Source organism: Tetranychus urticae, chromosome 3 (genome assembly GCF_039701765.1).
Source record: "Tetranychus urticae isolate SD_2017Ah chromosome 3, NJAU_TeUrti_SD_1.0, whole genome shotgun sequence".
Taxonomy (NCBI): domain Eukaryota; kingdom Metazoa; phylum Arthropoda; class Arachnida; order Trombidiformes; family Tetranychidae; genus Tetranychus; species Tetranychus urticae.
Genome location: NC_142960.1, coordinates 10495631 through 10521728, shown reverse-complemented (window position 1 = coordinate 10521728; position 26098 = coordinate 10495631). Strand labels below are relative to the sequence as shown.

At 32.7% G+C, this 26098-nt stretch overlaps 5 protein-coding genes across 7 annotated transcripts; 3 read left to right on the top strand and 2 right to left on the bottom strand.

The window, feature by feature from the left end:
* Positions 1-8283: 8283 nt before the first annotated feature.
* On the bottom strand, positions 8284-14802 carry LOC107369574 (uncharacterized). Of its 3 annotated transcripts, XM_089269029.1 has the most exons (8): positions 13673-13774; positions 13308-13582; positions 10905-13227; positions 10146-10489; positions 9709-9886; positions 9385-9628; positions 9035-9315; positions 8284-8968 (listed from the first exon to the last, which is right to left on the bottom strand). In XM_089269029.1, exons 3-8 carry the CDS (start codon positions 12363-12365, stop codon positions 8720-8722), a joined length of 2757 nt encoding a protein of 918 aa, XP_089125155.1. In that variant the 5' UTR covers positions 12366-13227; positions 13308-13582; positions 13673-13774; the 3' UTR covers positions 8284-8719. The 3 variants fall into 3 exon arrangements, with proteins under 3 accessions (XP_089125155.1, XP_089125157.1, XP_089125156.1); XM_089269031.1 differs by lacking the exons at positions 13308-13582; positions 13673-13774 and adding an exon at positions 14076-14802; XM_089269030.1 differs by lacking the exon at positions 13673-13774 and having other exon boundaries at positions 13308-13604.
* A 520-nt stretch (positions 14803-15322) lies between these two features.
* LOC107369630 (lysosomal acid phosphatase) lies at positions 15323-17032 on the top strand. Its single transcript, XM_015937598.3, has 2 exons — positions 15323-15879; positions 15944-17032. The coding sequence occupies exons 1-2, from the start codon at positions 15403-15405 to the stop codon at positions 16760-16762; spliced, it is 1296 nt and encodes a 431-aa protein (XP_015793084.2). The 5' UTR covers positions 15323-15402; the 3' UTR covers positions 16763-17032.
* A 253-nt stretch (positions 17033-17285) lies between these two features.
* Aldh7A1 (aldehyde dehydrogenase 7 family member A1) lies at positions 17286-19632 on the top strand. The gene is made up of 5 exons (XM_015937597.3): positions 17286-17421; positions 17524-17629; positions 17699-18239; positions 18295-19064; positions 19263-19632. The coding sequence occupies exons 1-5, from the start codon at positions 17360-17362 to the stop codon at positions 19380-19382; spliced, it is 1599 nt and encodes a 532-aa protein (XP_015793083.2). The 5' UTR covers positions 17286-17359; the 3' UTR covers positions 19383-19632.
* On the bottom strand, positions 19534-20257 carry LOC107369631 (SRRM2 protein homolog rsr-2). Its single transcript, XM_015937599.2, has 2 exons — positions 19943-20257; positions 19534-19735 (listed from the first exon to the last, which is right to left on the bottom strand). The coding sequence occupies exons 1-2, from the start codon at positions 20182-20184 to the stop codon at positions 19648-19650; spliced, it is 330 nt and encodes a 109-aa protein (XP_015793085.2). The 5' UTR covers positions 20185-20257; the 3' UTR covers positions 19534-19647.
* A 779-nt stretch (positions 20258-21036) lies between these two features.
* Positions 21037-24571, top strand: LOC107369628 (lanC-like protein 3). Its single transcript, XM_015937596.3, has 4 exons — positions 21037-22687; positions 22984-23223; positions 23351-23599; positions 24141-24571. The coding sequence occupies exons 1-4, from the start codon at positions 21745-21747 to the stop codon at positions 24371-24373; spliced, it is 1665 nt and encodes a 554-aa protein (XP_015793082.2). The 5' UTR covers positions 21037-21744; the 3' UTR covers positions 24374-24571.
* Positions 24572-26098: the final 1527 nt, after the last annotated feature.

The following is a 26098-nucleotide window of genomic DNA, read 5'->3' as shown; positions in this document are numbered from 1 at the left end:
AATAAATTATATTAGCATTTATATGAATCCATATATAAACTTAACACAAAGAAACTCACAAGAAGAGCAAGCTCAGGAGTAATCAGTCCAAAATCCCCGATTTTGATGCCAGTTTGGTTCATAGTGATTCGATCTTGAATTTCTAGAGCCTAAGCAAATGTTTTTTGTCAGTTTTTTTCACAGACAATTTAATACAGGGAATTGACGACTATCCCAAATACAGAATTCAGTGATTCTTTGAGGGCGGATTGCGGCAAGTTACGTACCTTGAGTCGAGGTGAACATATCGTTTGAGTATTCAATATAAGTTTAGTGTAATATCCATGTACGCTTAGCACCTTAAAGTAATGACATGGAAAAATGATTTATATAGATTTTAATATGCACTTACTTTAACATAATAATTAGACGCCCAATAAGTGCCAATTACGAGAAAAAAATGGATCGTTATGCCACCAAACGAGATTATCTTTGAAATTACATCTGGAAAAAGTTTATAAATTAATGCAAATAACAGCATAATGTCAGCTTCTATTGCAATAAGTCCATCCAGGAAGAGAAGCAAATAATTTAAATGAGAACTGGATTTATCAATGTAATTGAAAACCTGAATCACTTGTAAATTAATCTGTCTCAGTTCGACTTGACTTAAATTAGAATCATCAAGGCAGTATTTGATTTGGTCAATGATACTATCCATGCGTGCCGTGGTCAATGCAGCAAAAGTCCAAAGATATATTCCAATGTTAATCAAAGGAGAAAAGAGTGTTATCAGTGCAACAGTTTCAATAGGAATATGCAAAAACAGGAAAAGGACGTGCAGTTTAGCTGTAAAAGTTCTTGGAAAGTATAAACGAAATGCGATTAATATTGCAAATGAACCAATACAAGAGAAAATCAAGAGACGCATTCCATTTATCATGAACAGATGGCAAATTTTATTCAATAATTGTGAACATCTCTTGTTCAAGTGAAAACGTTCATAATAAACTCCGTGAATACGAATATCAAAGAAAAATCGGAAAGATATTAGGTAGCCAGCACGTTCGATGTAATGAATGTATTCGCGGAGCAGAAAAAGGACGGAAAAGGTAATGTTTGTCAAGATGAGAAAGGCTGTTTTCATAGGCTGAACATCTTCGGGAAGAAAGTTAGCCAAATATAAATCAATCTTATCATTTCCTTGGTAGTGTATGAACAGACTAACTCGGATCACTGAAAAAATCACCGAAATACGAGCGATCCAGTTTGCTATCCATACTTTTCTAGGGATTGGTTTATCGTATTCTTGCTTTTGTCCGCCACATAAACTAACAAGAAACAATTGGTTGAGATAATCGAAACGAGCTAAAGCTTTTCTTGTTTCGATATCTGATTCACCAGTCCAGCCAATCAGTCTGTATAAAAAAGACTTCAAATATCGAGGAAGATTCGAAGGCTTCCGTTTAAAAATCTTTTCAATCATCTGATTTTATTTGATTAAGCAGGGAACTGCATTTTATTATACTGTATTTTGAAGCAGTACATAATTTATAATTGCACAGACAGAACAATAATATAAAAAGGAAGCAAAGTTTGTAATTTCAACTGTTAGATTGATTCATAGATTGATCTGAATAGCTTATTGCTCTACTCTTTAAAAACTGTTTGTTTACTGTTTTATGAATATGCGTGAATGTTCATAATCATGAAAGAAACATCATTATTAATGATTCATTATGAATTAAATAATATAACAAATCAAAATCAATCAAATACTGCATTTAAAAACTGGCGACAACATATCATATATTATTAATATTGACTAAATTACTCATTTCATCTTTGCATAAATCTTTATTATACAATTCATTAAATTGATTTCAACCTTTTCTAAGATTCATGATTCAGATTTTTTACAATTTCAACATGCGAATCAATCCCTCAACAGATTGCATAGTTTGTCAGAAACTATCTAGCAATATCATTTATTTGGATAATCAATCGTCTCGATTTGGTTTTTCATAAACAACACAAGTAAATGGCTATTAATGAATCAATATCACAAATATGTTTTGGTAATATTGCAAGAGTTTTTGAGTTGATCGAGGGTGATATCATTCATGGACTTTGCTATGTTACATTGCCATATTAGTTTTGAGTCCTCATGTAAATAATAGATAACGTTTGACCAATTGCTGTCTACATAATCGTTGCATCAACAAGTTGTGTATCGGTACTTCTAGCCAGTTTATTACTAACTCAATACATTTCACAATGATGCAAAATGATTGAAGGTTATTTAGGTTATGTGGAACGTACTGGTACTTGAAGCCAGTTTGATAACGACTTATGTAGTTTCAACCAAAGAGTTGATATTGCAAGTTAGAAGCATGATGAAGTTGATGTTTTCCAATATAAACTGTGATCAATTAATATAATAAAATGTATTAGCATTTGTATGAATCCACAAGAAACTCACAATAAGAGCAAACTCAGGAGTAATCAGTCCAAAGTCACCGATAAGGATGCCAGTTTGGTTCCCATTGATTCGATCTTGAATCTCTAAAGCCTGAGCAAATGTTTTTCAACAATAATATGTCAGTTAGAAAGTGTTTAAACTAAAAGACAGCAAAAAGGAAAAGATTGGATATTTCTGATCAAAGCTACGTACCTTGAATCGAGCTGGACATAACGTTCGTGTATTCAATATAAGTTTAGTATAATATCCATGTATGCTTATCACCTTCAAATAAAGACATGCAAAAATAAGTGATTATAAATTTCAACATGTAACTTACACTTACTTTAACATAATAACTAGACGCCCAATAAGTGCCAATTACGAGAAAAATATGGATTGTAATGCCTCCAAATGAGATTATCTTTGAAATTACATCAGGAAACAGTTTATAAATTAATGCAAATAACAGCATAATGTCAGCTTCTATTGCTATTAGTCCATCCAAGAAGAGAAGCAAATAATTCATGTTACGACTAGAAGCATCAATATTATTGAAAACATGGACCACTTGGTGATTAACTTGTATCAGATCAGCTTCACGTAGATTAGGTTTATTTAGACAATATTTGATTTGGTCAATCATACTATCTATGCGTGCCATGATCAATGCAGCGATAGTCCAAAGATATATTCCAATAGAGCTTAAAGAAGTCAAAACTGTTATTACTGCAACAGATTCAATATGAATGTGTAAAATAGCGTAAAAGACGTGCATTTTAGTTGAGAAATTGCCCGGAAAATATAAACGAAGTGAGGTTGTTGTGAAAAATGCGAGAATACAAACAGAAATCAAGATACGTATTCCATTTACCATGAATAGATGGCAAATTTTATTGAATACTTGTGAGCATCTGTTATTCAAGTTAAAAAGGCCACTAAAGACTCCGTGAATACGAATGTCAAGGAAAAATCTAAATGATATTAGATAGCCCGAACGTTCGATGTAATGAATGTATTCACGGAGCATAAAAAGGATGGAAAAGGTAATATTAGCTATTATAAGAAAGGCTGTTTTCATCGGCTGTACATCTTCGGGAAGGAAATTTGCTAAATATAAATCAATTTTAGAATTTCCTTGGTAGTACATGAAGATAGTCATTCGGATCACTGTGTAAATGACGGAAATACGAGCGATCCAGTTTGCTATCCATACTCTTCGAGTTATTGGTTTATCGTATTCTTGCTTTTGTCCCCCGCGTAAACTAACAAGAAACAATTGATTGAGATAATCGAAACGAGCAAGAGCTTCTCGTGTTTCAATATCGGATTCACCAGTCCAGCCAATCAGTTTAAACAAAAAAGGCTTCAAATATTGACGGAAATTCGTTGGCTTAAGTTTCTCAATCATTTCAGCCATTTAATTTTATACAATTATGCAGGGAAATTTTGGATATTTTAAAGCAATAAATTGCTAATGAAGAACAATTTAATAAACTAGAATAGAAGATCCATGTTTCAATTTTTCTGGTTCACATGCAACTGTTTTTATCCAACTTGTAGATTGATCAGAAATGCTTCTAAATCTACTTACTATCAGTCTATTGGTTCTAAACGCATCTTCATGTTTATGATCACGAAAGAGTTATCATTAGGAATTGAATATTCAATATATCAAATCAAAATCAATCACACAAGGATTCGTTGCAAGGATTTCGATTAAAATGAAATTGATAAATTGATTCAATAGCGTATTTCGAGGTGATTGAATTAGTTAAAACAAAGTCAAAGTCAAAACTAAGAAACTTCAGTCCTTTCTGTATTCTAATTGAATGATTTAGTTTAAAATATTTAACCCGTTTATCATTAGCCTTTACCCGTTTATATAATGAATACATTCACGTAGTACAAAAAATGGATGAAAATGGTAATGTTTATCGCAAGCATCGAATTTTTACTCGGTGTCACATCTTGCGGATATCAAGCCAAACATAAATCAATCTTGAAAGTGCATGAACAGACTTACTTTTGTGTATGTGTGCATCACTGAAATCACTGAAACTAGGGATTGGTTTATCGTATTCTTGCCTTTGTCCACCAGAAGAAGCTCACAAGAAACAATTGATTTAGGATTTGGATGGATTTTTGCATTTTTATAATATTATATTTTAAACAATTCAATTGCACAAAAATATTTATCTATTTAAGAAAAAAGAAAACGAAATTTGTGCTTCCAACTATTAGATCGATCTTTCTTGATCTACTCACTGAAAACTGTTTGTTTACTGTTTTGTAAATATATGCAAATGTTCATGATCACGAAGGATGATCATTAAATATCGAATGTACCAAATCAAAATCAATCACACTGATGTGTTGTAAAGCTTTGTGACTGAAATAAAATTGATTAAATAGCGTATGCCGACTCGCATTTCCTGCATTTTCAATCCTTTCTATGAGCACTTATGTGCGCTATTGTCTCTTTGGCATTATTGAGTCAACTTAATAAGTAAAAATGATTTGAAATCGAAGCAAAGTCAATAGTAAAAAGTTGCAGAGTTTATTTATACATTCAGTGATACAAACTCTGTAGAAATAATTTTTACCAAAGTGAATGGCTATTAGAGCTATTAGATGAATTAATATCACAATTAGTTTTAGATAATATTGCAAAAACGGTTGAATTGACCGAGGTTGGTATATGTCCTTCATGTATGTTATGTTACTTTTCGATTAGTTTTGAACCCTTGTGTAAATATTAATAAAAGCGAACAGACAATCAAAACTTTTCTGTAGCGAGTTCGCAGTAAGAAAACTTGTTTATCAATTTTCGTGTACATAATAGTTGCAGCAACGAGTTATGCTGGTTATGTAAAACGTACTTGAAGCCAGTTTAATAACAACTTATGAATTTTCAACCGAAGAATTGATATTGCAAGTTAGAAGCATGATGAAGTTGATATTTTCCAATAAAAACTGTGATCAATGAATAAAATATATTATAATGTAGTTATTCCAACTACGGAATACATTTAAGGGCTCTAAGCATTGTTCAAGTTTCAGAAGGTTACGTACTTTAACCTAGACATATCGTTCCTGTATTCAGTATAAGTTTAGTATAATATCCATGTAAGCTTAGCACCTGCAAAGAATAGCTCGGAAAAATAAGTTATAGTAAATTTAAATATAAACTGGAACTTACTTTGATATAATAACCAGACGCCCAATAAGTTCCAATTACGAGAAAAAAATGGATCAAAAAGCCTCCGAATGAGACAAGTTTAGAAATGAAATCTGGAAAAAGTTTATAAATTAACGCAAATAACAGTATAATGTCAGCTTCTATTGCTTTTAGCCCATTCAAGTAAAGAAGCAAATATTTTAAGTGACGACTAGATTTATCAATATTATTGAAAATCTAGATCACTTGGTAATTTATCCTTAATTTGAATATTAATGGCAATGTTAATTTTACATTGAATTGCAAGATATAAACATTTGGACTGAGATTTTTTACGATAATTAGCTTCTATTTATTTTTCATATTAATTTGTTAGGTTTGAGGACATCTTCTGAGTTGACCAGATCAATGTCTTTTGGAAAGCATTTCGATGCTTCAATCCAGTTCACGGAATAAAGCACATTTATTATGATGTATCAGACCAGCAAATTGATATTGCATGTTAAAAGCATAATGAAGTTTATATTTTCCAAAATAAACTGAAATGAATGAATAAAGTGTATCAACATTGATGTAAAACGAAATAAAAACTCACAATAAGAGCAAACTCAGGAGTAATCAATCCAAAATCTCCAATTGCGATACCAGATTTGTTTCCATTGATTCGATCTTGAATCTCTAAAGCCTGGGCAAATGTTTTTCATTAGACAGCTAATTTAAGGATAGTTATTCCAACACAATCACATTTCATTCAACGGAATACATTTAAGGACTCTAAGCATTGGTGAACTTTCAGAAGGCAAGTACCTTGAATCGACCTGGACATATCGTTCCTGTATTCAATATTAGTTTAGTATAATATCCATGTAAGCTTAGCACCTTCAAGGAATAACATGAAAAAAGTTACATTAAATCTCAAGATATAAGTGACACTTACTTTAACATAATAACGAGCTGCCCAATAGTTACCGATCACGAGGAAAAAATGAATTGTTGTGCCTCCGATTGTGATGATTTTAGAAATGAAATCTGGAAAAAGATTGAATATCAATGAAAATAACAACAAAAGGTCACCTAAAATCGCAATTAGTCCAACGAGAAACAGAAGTAAATAATTAGTGTAACAATTAAGTTGATCAATATAATTGAAAACCAGAATCACTCGTTCATTAATCTGCTTCAGTTCAAATTGACCTAAAGGAGGTTTATTTAGATAGTATTTAATATGGTCAATAGCGCTGTCTATGCCTGAAGTAACCAAAAAAGCTAAAGTCCAACCATATATTCCAATACAAATCGAAGAAGAGAAAAGTGCTAACAAAGCAACAGTTTCAATGGAAATATGTATAATCATGAAAAAGATGTGCAATTTGGTTGAATAAGTGGACGGAAAATATAGACGCAGTATTAATGTAAATGATAATGTATAAGTGCACATGAAAATCAAGATTCGCATTCCATTTATCATGAATAGATGACAAACTTTACTGAACAAATGTGAGCATCTTTTATTCAACATAAAAGGTGCATGAGAAACTCCATGAATGCTTATGTCTAGAAAAACTCTATATGTTATTAAATAACCAGCACGTTCAACGTAATGAATGTACTCACGAACAGCAAACAGGATGAAAAAGATAATAATAGTTAATATAAGAAAGGCTGTTTTCATCGGCTGAACATCTTCGGGAATCAAATTTGCTAAATATAAATCAATCTCATCATTTCCTGGGTAGTACAAGAACAGACTCATTCGAATGACTGTGTAAATGACTGAAATACGAGCGATCCAGTTTGCTATCCATACTTTTCGAGGGATTGGCTTATCGTATTCTTGCTTCAGTCCGCCACATAAACTAACAAGAAACAATTGATTTAAATAATCGAAACGAGCCAAAGCTTTTCTTGTTTCCATATCGGATTCACCAGTCCAACCAATTAGTTTGAATAAAAAAGGCTTTGCATGCTGACGTAAATTTGGTGTTTTCAGTTTCGCGATCATTTCAACCGTTTGATTTATAAAATTATGCAGAGAAGTATTCGATATTTTAAAAAAATTGCTGAAGAAGAACAATTTAATAAACAAAAATAGAAGTCTTCAGTTTCAATTTTTTCACTTCACATACAATTGTTTTGATTCGACTTGTAGATTGATCTGAAATACTTCTGAATCTACTCATTGGAAACAGTCTTGTTTCTTTCAAATATATCTAAATGTTTATGATCACGAAAGAACTATCATTAGCAATTAAATATTCAATATATCAAATCAAAATCAATTAAACAAGGATGTGTTGCAAGGATTTCAGAATTAAATGAAATTGATAAATTGATTTAATAACGTATTTCGAGTCAGTTGAATTAGTTGAAACAAAGTCCTAACTAAGAAACTTCAGTCCTTTCTGTAATCTAATTGAATGATTTAGATTAAAACATTTAACCCGTTTATCATTAGCCTAGTTACATTTATCTTAATAATCAATTGTCTCAAGTTTATTATTCCTAATTTAATTCAACTAATTAGATGAATCAATATCACAAATGTGTTTTTAGTAGTTGCAACTCCACAGAAAACTTCCGGATTGACCGTGAGTAACATGGACTTCGTTTTATTCATTACTGACTCAAAATGCAGAAAATTTTCAATTTTGGCACGAAATTGTTTCAAACTTATTAAACTTGTTTTTATTACAATACATTTCAAATCATTTATCGAACATTTATATTTCACATTTAACATTATTTGCGTTTATTTAACATTAAAATGAGCATTGAAGATAATCTCTTCAATTTTGGCATTACTGTGGATTGTTTGGTTAAAATTTTTTGATTCAAAAGCAAGTTTTGTATCAAAATTTGACTAGTTTTTCATTCAGTTTCACTGTTTAACATGGGCTCAGGGTGTTGATTAGTTTCCATTAAATTGTTATTAATCTTGAATCTTGATAGCAGAAACCTTTTCGATTTAGGGAAGTATAAAAAAGAGTAAATAACAGAAAAAATGAGTACTTTTGTAATTCTTGATAATTATACACAATAAATTATCAAGATTTACAATCTTTGCTTGTTCCAAAAGCGGTTTTAATTGATTTCTCAATTCAATGAATCCGGGACTGTTGAGCACTTTCTTCCGCCACTAAAAGTTCATATTCCTCAGCAGCAAATCGATCCCAATCAGAAATAATAGCATCATCATTGTCTTTGGATGAAAATGGATCCCTTTGTTCGTGATCAAGATATTTATCAAGATTGAAAAAAGTGTCAAAAAATATTGGCGTCATTCGACATCTTTTAAGATCAGCCAAGGAAATTCGTCCACATTCTTTTGGTCTAACCATATCAAGCATCTGAAAAATAGTTAATAATAATAAATTAGATTCTTTCCAACTGTATTAGAATCAATATTAATTTACTTGGCAAAGGCAATCGTTAAATGGTAAAGCTTCAATTCCTAATGCTTCCATTCTTTTGACTTGTTCTTCGTAAAAATATTCCAGTTCATACATCGATAGATAACCATCGCCGTCAATGTCCATACACCTGAACCAATATTCAATCGCTCTTGGATAACGTTTATCTTCTTCTGAGATCAAGAACCACACAAACTCAGAATAAGTCATTTTACCCTGTCTACGGACAGGTCCTCGAGTTACAGCACCTGAAAATATCCTGTCAATCATACGAGATGATATTGCTTGAAGAAAAGAAAGGGTAAAAATAAAAATTTGTAATGATTTTCGTGGAAATATTTATAGTAACTTACCTGCATCATTATGCCTCATCAGATCTTCTCTGTCTATTATAAGATCATGATCTTTATCGAGCTCCCAAAATTTACAATAAATGACATAAAAGTGTTCATAGGAGAAGTAGTCTGTAATCTGGTTAATATCATCTTCCTCTTCAAGAAGAGACACAACAAGAAGGAAATTGCTTTTTCTCAGTTCAGGAATAGATATTCGTCCGCTCCATGATTTATTAACACAATAAAATATTCGAGCAATCACCTGTTTAAAGCACATAATGAAATGATTAGTAAGCATATTTTATCAATATTCAAATATTGTTTCTCATAAGCATCTCTTACCGTTTGAACATATCTAGAATGAAATTCAGTGGCTTCCTTTAAAAATCCTAAACCAGGATGAGTTTCAATTACATCTTGCATCATTGGAACGAAATCTTCCGGCAAAAGATAATTTCTTTTCCCATGAGAATAAACTCGGACAAATTTGGAAGTATCATCATGACAGGAAGTTACAAGTCTAATTTATCCATGATCAGCAACCGATAATTAAAAAAATTGAAAATCTGATTAAGGGATGGTCAATAAAATATGACGCTAAAGTCAAACTGTAATATCTGGTTGATTATAAAAAATCAAAATTTGATTTTAATTTTGAAAGACAGATAAAGTCAATGTGACTTCATAAATACTGGCCAAAGTATCATTCATAAGTCAACGATGTTAATTTTTTAATGGCCGTCACAATGAGTTATTTGAAAATTTGAATCACTACTTACTCTTTAAAGTATTTTACAAATTGATCACAGGTAACTAAAGATTTTCGAGATTCGCCAATGACAGCATCAAACAGAGATTGTTTCCAATATAAAGGAAGTCCGGCCGCTTTGGTAATTTTACCAAATGATTCTCGAGTTGATGATCGGTCAGGTAAACGATTGAATTCCTCGACAATACGCCTGATTCGAGCATCGATTTCGGTTGATGTGTACGGCAAGCCAGAAGGAAAATAGAATCTTGGTATTCCATATCCAGTTCCCCAAGAGTTACGAGATATTGTCGTGGAAGATTGACGATTCGTTGTTGGCTGGATAAAGTTTTGTGCAATTTGAAGCACTTCACTCTAGATAGTTAGAAATAAAAAATAGTTAAGAAATGTCTTGGATAGTAAGTGTTGATTTTGAGCCATTACATTCCAATCTTGTTACATTAATACATGAAAAACCTATTTAAATACTGATTTTGCCATTGAATCAATAATTTTTGCTTTTCATTTTCCCTTTTTTTACCGAGAAAAGTAAATTAAAATCGAAACATGTTGAATTTAATTCTGTACGCCTAAGCATTTAGATTATGTCTGAAATAGAGATATTGAATTCAAGCCAAGTTTACTGAAGCAAATTGTGATGATATGTTAAATTGGAAATTGGCTTGTTTTGAATAACTTTAAAATACCAAGTTGAATAATATTCAATTGAGTAAAATTTGTAAAAAAAACTATTGCAGCAATTGTAATAATAAGCACCAATGTCAATTACCTGAGTTTTATCTTGATTTTTCCAAGTGCTGTAAAGAACAGGAGATTTCGATTTACTATCATTTGAGTTTGATTTGCCATCTTTTTTCATTTCGGGCCTTCTTTCGAAAAGTAAAACTCTTTCTGCAACCGATCCTTTAGTCAAAAATGGTCTAACAGGATTAGTTCGATGAATTGTAGATGTAACTTTATCTGGCCTGGTTAACGCGTTTGATCCATTAACTGCTCCAGTTTCCCCTTTTGAAGCATACCATGGATTACTAAAAGCATTAGATCCATGACGAAAATGGCCTTGTTTATCCAAGTTTTGATTTGATGCTTTACGTTCCCAAGCTTGTTTCGCTTCATTCACCACAGATTGTCGGGATGCTTCAGCGGAATTACCTTCAGTAGAGGCAGATTCACTTGAATTTCTGGTGCTTTCTCTTGATGCTGCAAAGCGATTCTTTGCATAGTTAACTGGTGATGAAAATAATGAGTCCCGAAAACGACCTTCATCTTTAGGCTTTTCTTCTCTTGATTCACCGGCTTTCATTGACGCGACTGTACCACGTTGAGATGATTGTGAACCGTTATGTTCGATAGTCTTAACTGCGGGTAAATTCTTATCATTTTCAGGTAATTTCGATGCTTTTTCACCACTCGTTTCAATCGAACTCTTGTTTGATTCCTCGATTCGCTGCTTGGCCAATTTGGTAGCCAGTGAATTTTCTCGTGTAGCAATTAAAGTAGCTTTCTCGTCCTCAGTTAATTTCAATGCATCGGCAAGAATCTGTTCCATACTTTTTGACTCTTTACCAGTACTTTTTGGTGCAACTTTTTGGTTGGAAGAGACATTAGATGGAGATCGGTTATTCGATAATCTTGATCTTGTTTCTTTGCTTTCTTTTTCATTATTGGACAATTCTGTTTGTGGAGTAGATGATTGCGATGGAGATAACCCTTTGGACCTTACTTGTTTCATAACATCTGGTGTTGCATTGCTATTTATAGTTTTCTGGTTAACTGAATTCCTTTCAGGACTTCGACTTGCTGATCTTATTACAAGTCCGCCTTTATTATTCTGCACTGATGGTATAGTTGATCGATTACTGGATTGATTTTTGGCATAATTTGGCTGACTTTTGTTAGCATCTGATTTAGTTAATGAAGACTGAGAAGTTCGGTGGGACGGGTCGGAATTTGTTTTCTTAAGGCCACTTTTATTATTCAGAAGACCAGATTTTTCAGCCATTAGCTGAATATATCTTGACTTTGGAGACCAATCAGATAAACCTGATAGAAGTCTTTCAACTTCATTTGATAGCAGTAAATCTTCCTGACTTCGAGCTTGTTTTAATCTAGATCCAGGTCCATGTAAGTAATGACTTGTTGGTAAATTTGTACCTCTCACTTTTCCGTAAACATTTTCACTTTGGTTTGCTGAGGTTGGTGTTAATGTCGAGTTTGTTTTCACTCTCATTGGAGAGGAGTTAGGCTCACTGTTTCTAATTTTAACCTTACTAACTTCCTGGTTCAAACTGTTGTTGGCTGTTGGTTTTGTTAACTCACTTTTGTTGACAAACTTGCGAGCACCCTGTTTAGTGATATTGGTCGTAGAGTTATTTGAGCCACTTGACTTTTTACTTGGTGAAGATGATGTAGAAAGAGTTGGTGTAAATGATGTTGATGAGCCTGGTGATGAGCCTGGTGATGAAGGGGAATAAATAACTTGTGATGGAGAAGGTGATGATGACCGCTGTACAATGAAACTAGATGCTCGTCCTGTGGCAGAGGACAAAGATCGACCTTGAGTAGATTGACGATTAGGTTGATTAGATATATTGGAAGGTTGAGTTGATTTTTGATCAACTCTATCTCTACCGACCTCATTGGGATCAAATGCATTTAAATTGGTTAAAGAAGCACTTCTTTTGTTGAGCAAATTAAATCTGGCCTCTTGACGAAGCTTGTCTTCAGTGACAAACGTTTTTAGAAGTGATTCTAATTTTTCCTCTACATCTTCAGCAAGAAGTTGAATTGCTGCACAATCAGCTAAATTAGGAGAGTTTGAGGCCACTGATGGTGTATGGTCATTTTGAAAATCTATACCATAATTATCTCTTCTTGCTCGGCCACCTCCACCTCCCCCTCCTCCAATTTGCTCTCTTGATATTAAACTTTCCGGACCTGATCTATGGTCCAAATTATTTTTGAGAATCTTTTTAACGGGCTTGAGAGTTTTGTTCGCCGTGTTGATTCAACTTGAGAATCCACTTTGACAGTTATATACACATTTAATTTTATCACTTGAGTTGCATCAAAGCAACAAAGGTTGAGCAAACCTAAATAATGAAAGAGAAAGAAAACGTTGAGATGAGAAAGGGTTAAGATTATATAGTTATGGTAAAAAAAGATGACCTACAGAAAAACTGTTTGATATGAAGACCAGAAATGATGAAATCAATGAAAATGTATTATAACTAAGCTTTGAGGAGCACCAAAAGTAAAGAGTGTGGAAGTTATCAAAATTAAAATACACCCAAAGCCACCAACAACCATTATTATTAGTCAACCATTATAATAAGTCATGTGACGGTAACACTCACTGAGAATTAAGCTACACTTGTTTTGGTATACCATTTTCATTGAATTGAACAAGAGATCCAAACACTAAACACAAATCTTCAAATCATATTACTAATTGGATTGAGAAACCAAATGAAGGAAAGAAGGAGAGGAATCAAGGGTTTTCATCATATGTTTAAATAAGGTTAACCCAATACTAACCACTGTAAGTCATTGATTTTATTTTAAAACCATCGTGTTTACACAGAAACAAATATGAAAATAATGAAAATATGTTCAATTATGTCGATAATTGTTGAACAACTGGATCACAAAATATACAAAATTTTTAGCACTTAAAAATATTTGAAACAAAAGGGAAGAAGCTAAGGCTCCAAGACTTGTTAGCTTTTCAAAAATAAGCTTTCAACTCATGACTCATAAGTTATGACATATTAAACTGTGAGTAAAGTTGTTAAATAAAGAAACGTCTTTCTTCTCGCTTTATTTGCAGTTGAATATAAAAATGTTATGAACAAAGAAATTATCAAAACTACCAATGAATCTTAATTTAGGATAAACAAATGATGCTGGTAATAAAGAAGTTAAGAAAATATTGACTTACCTTTAGATATTTATTATTATGAGTAGTCTTGGAATTTGACGAAAATGTTGAAAATAGCCTTTGGTTGTCGTTTTTAGACTACAATTGCTTCTTTCCAATTATTGAACACAATTTTTGTTCCAGTTTGTTCACTTGTAGATAAAGGATTATTAGGTTGTATGGAGAAGAAAAAATGAAAAATATGAAAATGAAGGAGAATTATAATTAACTTGATAGACGTTAGTCTCAAGTAGTGTTCAACTAAATTTACACACATTGAGTGAATCTAACTTTCTTCTTCTCCACTCTCCCTCTCTGTTTTCATCTTAATCGTCATCATCTTCTTGCACAGAAACTATATTTAGTTGAGTTACAAACTCAGTCTCTTATTCAATCCAAGATTATGAAGCCTTTTTTTCTTGGCTTTTTAGCAAAATCATTTAAGAGGAAACTGAGACCAATTTTGTACGATTATTTTGTAGGCAAATTTCATAAACTTTTTTCATTCAGATAGTTTCCTTGATTTCCGTGATAATATTTGAAGGGCTCAGTGGAAGCTTATTCAGTAGGTTTATCGTACATTATCAGACAGATGTGGTTAATTCTCAGTTAGCCAAAAAATAGCAGTATTTAAAGCTTAAATAAAAGCTTAGGATCCAATTGGATGACAATTAAGAATACCCTGTTAAATTAGTTAACTGGCAATGTTTATTTGATTTGATCAACTAAAAAGATACTGTAATAACTAAAATCATAATTGGTAACTCAGGGGCTAACCTACCTCGCCACAAGATTAAAAATTTAAAATATATTGCGGTTAATTACCTCACAGAAGGCTTCGATTCAGAATACAAAATTTCTGGCTCAAGGCCTTGAGGATAGTGAACTTTGTTTCCTTCCAGACAAACATATTTTCCTGTATTTATAATCTGAAAACAAATAAGCTCATGGGGTCAAGCTCGGTGACTAAGGTGGATGATTCATTGTATTCCAGCTGGTGTGTGTTGGAGAGATTCCCTTCTATCGACGACTACTTTACTTGTCCAAATGTTTACTCCATAATCTGTGCTGTCTTTTTGTGTCTATTTATCTCTATTTAAATTCCAGCTTTCGTTTTTATTGATAAGATAAGTGGTTCATTGCAAGAGCGAATCATTGCTTTTTTGTCTTTTGCTTCATTTACGTTTTCATTTTCATTTTCCCTCCTTTGCTCCTCTGTCAGTTTGATGACTACTTTTTCTCACACTTGGGTGTTTTACATCGTTCAGTGCAATTAACAATTAACTTAAATCTATTTAAATTTGAATACTGTTTTATTCATCTGTGATAATTAATTGTTCAATTAGTAATGGAAATAATCAAAAGACAACTCATTAATCTACCACATTGGTTTATTTTTCATAACATTTGTTTTCTTCTATCTCTGGTTAACAATGTTGCTATGGATAGCACAAACAATTCACCTGCTAAATCTTCAACCTTAAATCAAGTGATTGTGCTTCATAAACACGGAGAGTTAAGCCATTCTTCTATTTTTCCGAACATTAGCTCGTTCGAGAACTCTAATGAGCCAGAAGGTCATCTCACCTCAAATGGCCGCCAAAAAATGTACCAATTGGGTGAAGCTCTGAGATCCCGTTATAACTCATTTTTATCCAATAACCCACTAGAATTCAAAGCTGAATCCTCTGATGTAGATGTGGCACTTGAAAGTGGTCTCTTGGTTCTTCATGGTCTTGCAAAGGCTGAAGGCCAATGGATATATGACAATAGTACAAATTATCTGCCCATTCCAATTCATTCTAGTCCGCAAGAATATCCCTGTGTAAGTTTCAATAGCTCAAATCATTATTTAAAATTTATTAACCATTGTTTTTTTACCTTCTCAGGCCTTGGATTCTGATTGTGATTGTCCATTTATTGAGCAGTGGAATAAATCGATCGACAACCATCCAGCAATGAAGAACATAAAAGCCAATTATAAAGAAACAATCAAGTACCTGGTTGAAAAAACAAACTCTACAGCTTTCCAGTCGCTTACCAATTTAACTATACTCTTTAAGTATCTTGAATATGCTAAAAACCATGGTTTTCCCTTACCTGATTATTGCACCCGGGAAATCTATCTCAATTTGAGCAAAATTGATCAACAGTTTGAACAGCTTGAGGCTTGTTCGTCAGACATTCTTTCAATCCGTATCACTGGATTTTTCAAGCAACTAAAAGCCATTATTTCAGAAAATTTATCCGATGTCAATGAAACTTTCAAAATCAACAAACCCAAGTTACATCTCTTTTCAAGCGCAGAACTTTTATTGTCATCAGTTCTTTGTGGTCTCGGTGTTTCAGGATCCAAAATAATACCAGAAGGAGCAACTTTAATCATTGAATTGCACGAGATTCTAGGAAAAGATTTTGTGCGCCTTGTCTATTGGAATACTGATTATACTATTGAACCGACTCATCTTGTACCAATCTATTGCAACAAAACTTCAGAATTTTGTGGAATAAAAGAATTCCTCAGTAATCTTGATCAATTTATCTTACCGGATTGGCAGGAGAAATGTGGCCTTTGTCCAAATGGTTATCGTGCTAACGAGATTATGGCTATTATTTTATGTGTAATTATACTAACGATCATTATAACAACCTGTGCAGCGGTTGTGCGTCGAAGAAAGCATCGAGAAGAATACGATTTGCTCGAGTGATGGATTAAATAGAGTATATATTGTAAAAATGAGTGTTTAATCAAGCTTTTAGAACTATCATCTCAGACTTGATTAGTTTCTACCAAGACATCAAGGTGAAACATCGCTTTTCAGATGAGAGCTCCATTTGAATTTCAAGATCTTGTTTATTATCATTTATCTTATTTTTGTAAAAGTAAAATGTAAATCTTTTTATACGATTTTAAATATAATTTATGTGAAGCATTTCATGATTTTTTCACAAAAATTAAACCGTTCTTCTGTGATAAATTGTTATTTCATTATTTTCAAGACTAGAAGACAATATAATATGATTTGAATGGACCGCAATCAATTTACTATCATACTTATAGAAGCATTAGCTCTAGATTTAATCAAAATAAGACCAGTGTTGGTTGCAATTGGCAAGCAATTAATAACTTGAGATCCCTCATAGTTATAAAACTGATAGAGCTGATCACTTTATCAGAGAAACGCTTGACAAAGATAGATTAATTTCAGCTATCTTCACTCTATCAGACTCAGAAAACCAAAGGCGAAAAAAATATTCCAAATCCTTTTTGAAAATTTGCAAGTCTATCCAATTCATTGTAAATAATGATTTTCCAAGTAGTGTCAAGATCATTATTGAAATTTAAATTCAACAATTCATATAGAAGGTAAGTTTTTGCAAAAATCTGATTTGATAAAAATATGTTTATTAACGTTTTATTTCATTATCAATAACTATCTTATTATTGCATTTTTATCGTCTCCAATAGCATTTCATATCTCATATCAGATCCAAAGTATAGCTTTCTCAAAAATTTAGGACTAGAGGAACAAAATTTAGGAGTTTTTAACGGCGAATGGTCTGGTCATGGAAAGGTCTGAGTATATTGAAATTTATCCTAAATCAAACTGTGAGATGATTGTCTTGTACTTCGTCCTTTACAGATTGTCAACTCAATATGTCCTGCTAATGGTCGCCCCATTGCTTCAGTGGTGACAGGTGATATAAACGATTATGAGAATGCTGTCAAATCAACATACGATTCCTGGAGTACTTGGTCTGAGATTCCAGCTCCTAAGCGTGGTGAGATAGTTCGTTTGATTGGAAATGCTTTGCGAGAGAAAAAAAGTGACTTGGGTCGGTTGGTTTCTCTTGAAATGGGTAAAATACTGGCTGAAGGAGAAGGCGAAGTTCAAGAATATATAGACATCTGTGATTATGCTGTTGGTTTATCGCGAATGTTTGAAGGTAAAATTATACCTTCCGAAAGGCCTGGCCATATGTTGTTAGAAACTTGGAATCCATTGGGTGCTATTGGTATAATAACAGCCTTCAATTTTCCTGTGGCTGTTTATGGCTGGAACAATGCGATTTCAATGGTCTGTGGTAATTCAATGGTCTGGAAATCAGCTCCAACAACACCATTATCCAGCATAGCTGTTATCAAAATTGTTCAATCTGTTTTGACACAAAACGGTTTACCAGGTAAGCATAGCTGTTAACATTCACAGAACACATGTTAAATCACATTCCATTGCAGGTGCTATATGTTCACTTGTTTGTGGTGATTGGCAAGTTGGAGACGCTATGGCGAGGGATAAAAGGTTACCTTTAATATCATTTACTGGAAGCACTTCGGTTGGTATGGAAGTGGCGTTGAATGTTCAAAAACGCTTTGGACGAGCACTACTGGAATTGGGTGGCAATAATGCTATCATTGCTTGTGAAGATGCTGATATAGAAATGTTGGTTCGATCAGCATTATTTGCTTGTGTAGGCACGGCTGGACAGAGATGTACAACAACTCGTAGGTTAATTGTTCACCAAACAATTGTTGACAGAGTTTTAGATCGATTGGTTAAAGCTTATTCACAAGTTCGTATTGGTTCACCTTTGGATCCGAGTACTTTGTGTGGACCGCTTCATTCAGAATCAGCTTTGAGTGTATTTAACGATACAATCAATGAAATAAAACGGTTAGGTGGTACTATTGTTACTGGAGGTAAAACGATTAATCTAGAAGGTGGTTATTATGTAGAACCAACCATTGTAACCAACATTGACCATAAATCTCCAATTGTTCAAAGGGAAACTTTTGCACCAATTGTCTATGTATTACCTTTTGAAACATTTGAAAACGCAGTGACAATTAATAACGAAGTAGATCAGGGATTATCAAGTTCATTATTCACTCAAACATTGAATAATGTTTTCCGGTGGATTGGACCAAAAGGGTCAGATTGTGGTATTGTCAATGTTAATATACCAACAAGTGGAGCTGAAATTGGAGGCGCATTTGGCGGTGAAAAGGTAAATACAATTTGATTTATAACCTTAACTATTCACTAGCAGGCTTTCAGTTAAAAAGAAACAGTTTCCAAGTGATATGGTTTAATGTACATGTAATGAACTTAATTGTTGCTTGATAACTGAAACCTTTTAAAGCTTAGTAGATAAGAATTGAATATGAATATTAACAATGAATATTTTCATCTTCTAACATTTTAGGCAACTGGCGGTGGAAGGGAATCAGGAAGTGATTCATGGAAGCAATATATGCGTCGTTCAACTTGTACAATCAATTACAGTCGCGATCTGCCACTTTCTCAAGGGATTAAATTTGAGTAATTGTTACACGCTTTTTTACAGGCTAAACTGATTTTTACAAATTAAATAGTTCCAGTACTATTTTATGACAATGTTTATGAAATTAAAAAACTGCAATTTTCAATGTATTTAGTATCTATGTTAATGACTTGAACAGGAGAAATAAACACAATTCTACAACGAAAAATATTTATTGGATGAAATTTTTTGAACCGATTAAGCTTTATAAATCAGTAATAATAAATTTACTTCGTGTTGTGAGTGTTATAAATGTGATGCATCTTGACTATCTTTTTTTCGCTTCCTTGGCTTCTCTTGCTTTCAATTTTTCCCGTAACCTTGCAACTGCCTTGTCGATTTCTTCCTGAGTGCATCTGAAAAAGAAAAATAAAAATTGTTATAATTTATTCAAGAAGATAGTAAACATTCTATCAATCAAACTGTTGGTGAAATCTGACAAATGATCGCAAGAGACTTCACACCTTCAACTGACTGAAATAGCACAAGATAGAAAAGGTTGAAACCACGAGCTTGTACAATGTGTGGTTTGAAGAAACTTAATTGCTTATATTAATACTAACCCTTCGTCTTCCATCTGAGTTTCGAGTTCCACGCATTTCAGCTCAATTTTCCTTTTACGCTGATGGTCCAATATCTCTGGGTTAATAGGTTTTGGTAAAAGATCATCGTATTTTTTAGGATCTTCCTCTTCAGTTTTGTGACTAACTTTGTCCTTTTGTTTATGGATGTGAGCTAAATTTCTGGTGACATATCCATTGGTACCACTACCTCGAGGGGTTTGTAAACCGATTCCATTGTACATGATGATAATTAATAGTCAGAAATTCAAACAATTTAAACACAAGAAACGCTAGATAATTTTTATATCCAAAACAGACTCAAATGAACAAGTTGAATGTTATTGGCTCCCAATTTGTGAGTCCAAACAATGTATCAATCCATCAGGTGTCTCTAGTGAAAGCAGCGCCAAAATTAATTGTAAATTAAATTAAAAATTGACAAAATTTATTAATACAAATTAATTTTCAAAAAGATTGAGCTATTCAATGCCAAACATGGTTATCATAATTGTAAATAAAAGACACCTTTAAAAATAGCCTAAATATTGATAGATTTTTTCATTTTATTTTCAATGATGTTATCACGATGATTTAACGGAGGATCAGTTATTGATTAATGACTGATTGACTAAAATGGGCACTTGAAGGTTCAAATTAAAGTGCAATCTAAAATCAAATCATGCTGAAAGAGCTGTTAGCATTTAATAATAGTAAACAATGCTCTGTTCATTTGTTGGAAACGTGTTTATTAATTAGTTATCCTGGATGAAGAATCTGATCAAAATTGTTGATTAAGGTCAATAAACGGGTCAATAGTCTTTTCTCTCTTCTCATCATAATAAACCAGATACAGTGGTGCAACTGATTCTAGTTAAATGGATCGATTTATCACAAAAATTGAGCCTTAAATGAAACTTAGCTTTACAAAGTGTTTTAATTGTCAGGTCTGCGGAAGAATAAATAATAACTGCTTTTACCAATTCATTTGTATAGCATGAATTAAAGTGCCAGACAACAATTGAAAAGATGTCTGCCCCTGACCCAAGAATGGGATATTGTTTGTTTGAAGTTAGTCACTATCAAGAGTGTCAAGAGTCAATCACTTATTGATAAATATTGATGTTAATACAATTGAATGATTAACCATTGGTAAAGACAATGAGCTAAGAAAGAGCTTGTGACAATTGATGAGTACAACTACACCGAAACTCATTTTAAATAGTTCAAGGCAAAATGCATAGAAAATTAATCAAAAAAGTTTTACACTTAACAATAAAATTGACCCACAAACTGTTTGAAATTGTTATTCACCGGTATTGTTGTGAGTTAAACATCAAGTTGAAGATTTAAAAAGTAAGCATGATGGTTGAAATGATTGAAATTATCGTTGATCGATTATTGGTCAAAATATAACTGACACTTATGAAGCATCTGACTTTCGGTATCTCAAGTCTCCATTTCTGATCAACCTGTTTTGATCGGTAAACAGTCACAATTCCATAATTGCCTGGGTTCTTGAATCGAATACAAACATTAATTGTTATGAAACAAAGAACCAGAATTGTTGTGATTGCTAATTAATTCAAAGAGAACTGAAGAAAGAGAGGAAGAGAGGAATAGGGAGATCGGGAAGGAGAGTGAGAAAAAGGGAAAAGAGTGCAAAACTCAGACTCAATGCTATGGGATTTGAAATATAGCTCTCTGTTAACAGTTTTTTTGCTTTCTTTCCAAATTGCTCTTCGATCTTTTTTGCCTTTTTTTGTCTTTTTTTTGTTTCTGACTGTGACAATTCCAAGTTTGTGATGTCTGCTGGTCATCGTCGTGTTAGATATTTTATCAACAATCTACCGGACTACTGCGATAATGTGAATTATGGCGAAGGCACATGTGACTTTAACGCTTCTCTCCGAAGCAACACAAATACACCAACAGCTGTGGAAACAACAACAGCAACAGCAATATCAACAGCATCCATTTCTGAGGATTCTGTTTTAACATCTGTAAACAATGAAAATCAAAAAACTGATACAGGATCAATAACACAGCCACATTCAGGGTTCGCATCGGATACTAATGTAACAAAGACAATCCATTCATCTACATTGGCACCGATAGACTCTCCTTTGGATACTGACAATAGTAACACCGTTAGTATGGACGGTCCTAAGAATGTAAATCTTCAATCTAATGTTATTATTGATAGCTGTTTAATCAAGAAACGTATAATTCATTTGGTTAACCTGATTGTTGAGAAGCAAAAGTGTACCAGTGAAGAAGCTGATTGTGATGGTGGACTGTATGTTGGTATTTCTGGGATAGCTTACATGTTTAACTACTTAGCATCAGCCACTGGTGATTTATTCAATTCTATGGAAAGAGATTTTTTCACCAAACAAGCATTAAGATATCTTGGACCCACCATTGACTATGCCAATTTATTGGAAAAAAACGATCGCCTCTCATCTGTTGCGTATCTTCTTGGCTTTGCAGGAACTTTTGTGGCCGCTTCACTTATCTATCACAACATTAATGATACAGTTAACAGAGATTTTTATATTAACAAATATAGTCAAATTTCCTCCAAGTGTTTACCTATCCATTATTTAACTAAAGGGTCTGATGAACTTTTAGTTGGACGAGCTGGTTACATTTGTGGTGCTACAATTCTTAATAAATCCTTTAAAGACAATAAAGTGATACCTGAAGGAGTTCTTCTTGCATTGGCTCTCTCATCAATCAAATCAGGTACAGAATGGAACTTGTTGATCATCAACTTTATTGCCAATTTTATGGACATTTCGTGTTATTAATTCTAGCAACAGCCTAAAACAATTAGCAACTATTATCTAGTGGTTAGAAATTGTTTTTTTTATCAAAAAGTGCGAAGAGGAAATATTATTTATCACATAACTTAGTTATAATAACCATCATGGTGGTGATAATGATGATGATTTATTGTTATCTGAATTGAGTTAATATATGATTACCAATGTTTATAAATGAGCTTCCTGTTTTCTATCATTTGTTTTTGGTCTTTCCAGGTCGTGAATATTCGGTGCGAAAAGGACTAAAAAATATTTGCCCTTTGATGTATTGTTATTATGGTACTGATTATTTAGGGGCAGCTCATGGACTCGCTGGAATTCTTCAAGCTTTACTTGCAGTTCCAGGAATTTTCAATCCTAAATTAGATCTGGAAAGAGATGTTAAAAGATCAGTGGATTATCTTTTGTCCCTCCAAACAGATTCAGGAAATTTTCCTTGCGCCCTTGATGAACTCAGTATGGAACCTTTTGCCTTTATGAAATTTCTAATTTATTATCTGGAATCACATTTTCCCTCAAATTTAATCACTATTAATATTGATGTTTTTTATTCATCCTTCTTTTCATTCCTGTTACTCATTAGTTGAGCCTACCAAAGGAATTACCATTCGATCAGAGGAGGATGAATTAGTTCATTGGTGTCATGGAGCTCCAGGAGTGATTTGGTTGATGGCTAGAGCATATCTAATCTGGAAAGAGGATAAATATCTTGATTGTTGTATCAAATGTGGAGAGCTTGTCTGGAATAAAGGTTTACTTCGTAAAGGTCCCGGTATCTGCCATGGAGTCGCTGGGAATGCTTTAGTTTTTCTTGTTCTCTATCGTTTGACTGGTACGCATTTTAACCACCTTATACATAAAATTACATGTATATTTAAATGGAACTGTTTCGATAATCATCAATCATCAGGCATTAAATTGCCAGGATGGTTATATGAGCAAATGTGTTTCGTCTCTTAAATTTCTAGCTTTGAGGCTTCATTTTAGTTTACAAAACCTAGAAAAGTAAATTCAAGCCAATACCAATTTTTTGGAGTTGGTTGAAATAGATCTTGATCTCGACTTCTAAAAAATACTCATCCCCGGTTAGGTTAGGTACAACTAATAATGATGCAAATAATTGTTGATTTGTCAATATTCTTTGCACACGTTATTTTTCAGTCAAATTATACAAATGAGAAAAATATTCATTCATTTTCATTCTGCTTTGCTATCACTATCTTTGAAAAATGATGTCACTAAATGTTGCATTGGTATTTTTTAGTTCTGGAATGGGCATGAACTTTCCGTTCTTTACTTTTATCTATTTAAAGTTTTGCATACTAATTATGAATTCTTAAACTAACCATTTTCTGTTTTTGTTGTATTTTCAGGTAAACCAAAGTATCTTCATCGAGCAAATCAATTCCAAGAGTTTTTATTCACCGATGAATTTCGTCTCAGATCTCGCACTCCTGATTCTCCTTACAGTATGTTTGAAGGCTGGGCTGGAACAATTTGTTTCCTAACTGATTTGTTACAACCTGAAAAATCTCATTTTCCGCTTTCTTTCGATCCGTTTGATGACATTTCTCAGCTTTACAAAGAAGTTGAACCAAGAATCTGAAAACCAGGACAAAAATTAAGACTTGCTTTTCATAAATAATGCAAGAGAAGATATTATTTTGCATTGAAAACTGAAAAATTGAAAAACAACCATTTAAAAGATCGATTATCATTTGGTTGGAAAAGTCTAGACTGAGAAAAACAAATCATGTAAATATGAATATAAATTAACATTATGCATAAATATATGGACACATTATATAGAGCATTATTATTATTACCATGAAAATGTTGATTAAGTCAATCAAGTTTACTCAAAAAGAATCTTCGTTTTTATAGATTCTAATCGATTTCCTTGTACTGCCATTTGTTCGTTATTTTCGCAATTTTATGCATGTTAATTTAATAAAATTCACGCAGATTAAATTAACAATCAAAGTGGAGCATTTTGAGATAAAAGGCTAACTAGAAATGAACAAAAAGAGTTGACTAGCTAATTGTAATCGATATCATCTGCAGTCATTATGCTCAAAATGTCACTTCGTGAGATTAGTTTTTTGCTACTTCATTCCTGTTGATTCAAACCAGAAAATTCACTTTGAAACTTACTTGACTTGAAAAATAAAATTTTCGTTTTCTTTACAACAGATCACTTCGATTTTCAATAATACCTGGCGCTTCGGTAAGAGGTAAGAGTTAAAGATCTGCAACTTATTTTTCGTCGATAAAAATGGTTGGTGCAAATCTAAGATTGAACACTTGTTTTTCAATTTATCAATAGTTAGCTTGATTTTTACCATTGCCTCCAAACTTTGAGCCTCAACAATAGCACCTACAATCTTATAATGGACTACAATATCTAGAAATACAAATTGATTTCAGTTGTTTTTTTCATTCAAGTTCATGCAAAAAAGATTTGTTATCAGATTAATGTTTTATTTATAAAAATTGTTATTCAAACACAAATCTTATGTGTTGACAGGATATTTGTTTGTACAGGAAATCGATTGAATTTTCTCTGACATTTAGCAAATAATAAATATGTATTATAGCCAAATAAGATAAAGCTAGATACACCAGATAAGTAGAAGTCTCACAAGTTGTCAGCTCTTTAACTCTTACTGTCACTCGAAGTGCCAGATGTAACCCAAAATCGAAGTGATTTGTTTTACAGAAGATGAAAATTTCATTTCTTAAAATAAGTATCTGGTTGGCCATCAAAATTTACACCAAGAAAATGAGATTGATGAAAAAATCTGGTTCAATAACTGTACAAAAGGCGTTCGAAGTTGCAACTTTTTACCTCTTATGACAACTATCTTATATATTAATACCATTTTGGTATTTTTCTGTCAAAATTTCTCCGCGCTCAAACGATCTATAAATTTTCTGTTAATCGCAAATGAAAGATTTTGGCCTGAATGTCGCCGGAAAAATATACAAATTTTTAGAACCCAACCCTGAAACTCAGGAAAAGCAGATAAAAAGAGACTAAAATAGACAGTAAAAAAGAAATAACAATAAGAGAAGACTAAATGAAACATTTACTTATTTATATTGTAAGACTTTGTAATCATCTTTGTAAGAAAAAAATGAGGGCAACAATGAAAAAGAAAGGTAGAAAGAAAAGAAAGGTTTTACATGAATCCATATGTTAAGATAGGCAACCTCAAATCATCTGTTTTAAATTTGAAAATTTCAGTTTTTAAAGCTTGATTTTAATTTAAACATTTTTTGATGATTTTGGAGATAAAGTCTGCACAGTACAATTTTAAAAATGAAATTT

What these genes read in the sequence shown, in the direction of transcription:
- Aldh7A1 (XM_015937597.3), top strand. Translation starts at nt 17,360, where the DNA reads ATGATTTTCCAAGTAGTGTCAAGATCATTATTGAAATTTAAATTCAAC. An exon ending in TTCAACAATTCATATAGAAG is followed by an intron (nt 17,422 to 17,523) that starts GTAAGTTTTTGC and finishes CGTCTCCAATAG; the next exon opens with CATTTCATATCTCATATCAG. An exon ending in AATGGTCTGGTCATGGAAAG is followed by an intron (nt 17,630 to 17,698) that starts GTCTGAGTATAT and finishes CGTCCTTTACAG; the next exon opens with ATTGTCAACTCAATATGTCC.
- LOC107369630 (XM_015937598.3), top strand. Translation starts at nt 15,403, where the DNA reads ATGGAAATAATCAAAAGACAACTCATTAATCTACCACATTGGTTTATT. An exon ending in GTCCGCAAGAATATCCCTGT is followed by an intron (nt 15,880 to 15,943) that starts GTAAGTTTCAAT and finishes TTACCTTCTCAG; the next exon opens with GCCTTGGATTCTGATTGTGA.
- LOC107369631 (XM_015937599.2), bottom strand. Translation starts at nt 20,184, where the DNA reads ATGTACAATGGAATCGGTTTACAAACCCCTCGAGGTAGTGGTACCAAT. An exon ending in ACTCAGATGGAAGACGAAGG is followed by an intron (nt 19,736 to 19,942) that starts GTTAGTATTAAT and finishes TTTCTTTTTCAG; the next exon opens with ATGCACTCAGGAAGAAATCG.
- LOC107369574 (XM_089269031.1), bottom strand. Translation starts at nt 12,365, where the DNA reads ATGAGAGTGAAAACAAACTCGACATTAACACCAACCTCAGCAAACCAA. An exon ending in ATTCTAGATATGTTCAAACG is followed by an intron (nt 9,629 to 9,708) that starts GTAAGAGATGCT and finishes TGCTTTAAACAG; the next exon opens with GTGATTGCTCGAATATTTTA. An exon ending in TTAACGATTGCCTTTGCCAA is followed by an intron (nt 8,969 to 9,034) that starts GTAAATTAATAT and finishes ACTATTTTTCAG; the next exon opens with ATGCTTGATATGGTTAGACC.
- LOC107369628 (XM_015937596.3), top strand. Translation starts at nt 21,745, where the DNA reads ATGTCTGCTGGTCATCGTCGTGTTAGATATTTTATCAACAATCTACCG. An exon ending in TTGCGCCCTTGATGAACTCA is followed by an intron (nt 23,224 to 23,350) that starts GTATGGAACCTT and finishes GTTACTCATTAG; the next exon opens with TTGAGCCTACCAAAGGAATT. An exon ending in TGTTCTCTATCGTTTGACTG is followed by an intron (nt 23,600 to 24,140) that starts GTACGCATTTTA and finishes TTGTATTTTCAG; the next exon opens with GTAAACCAAAGTATCTTCAT.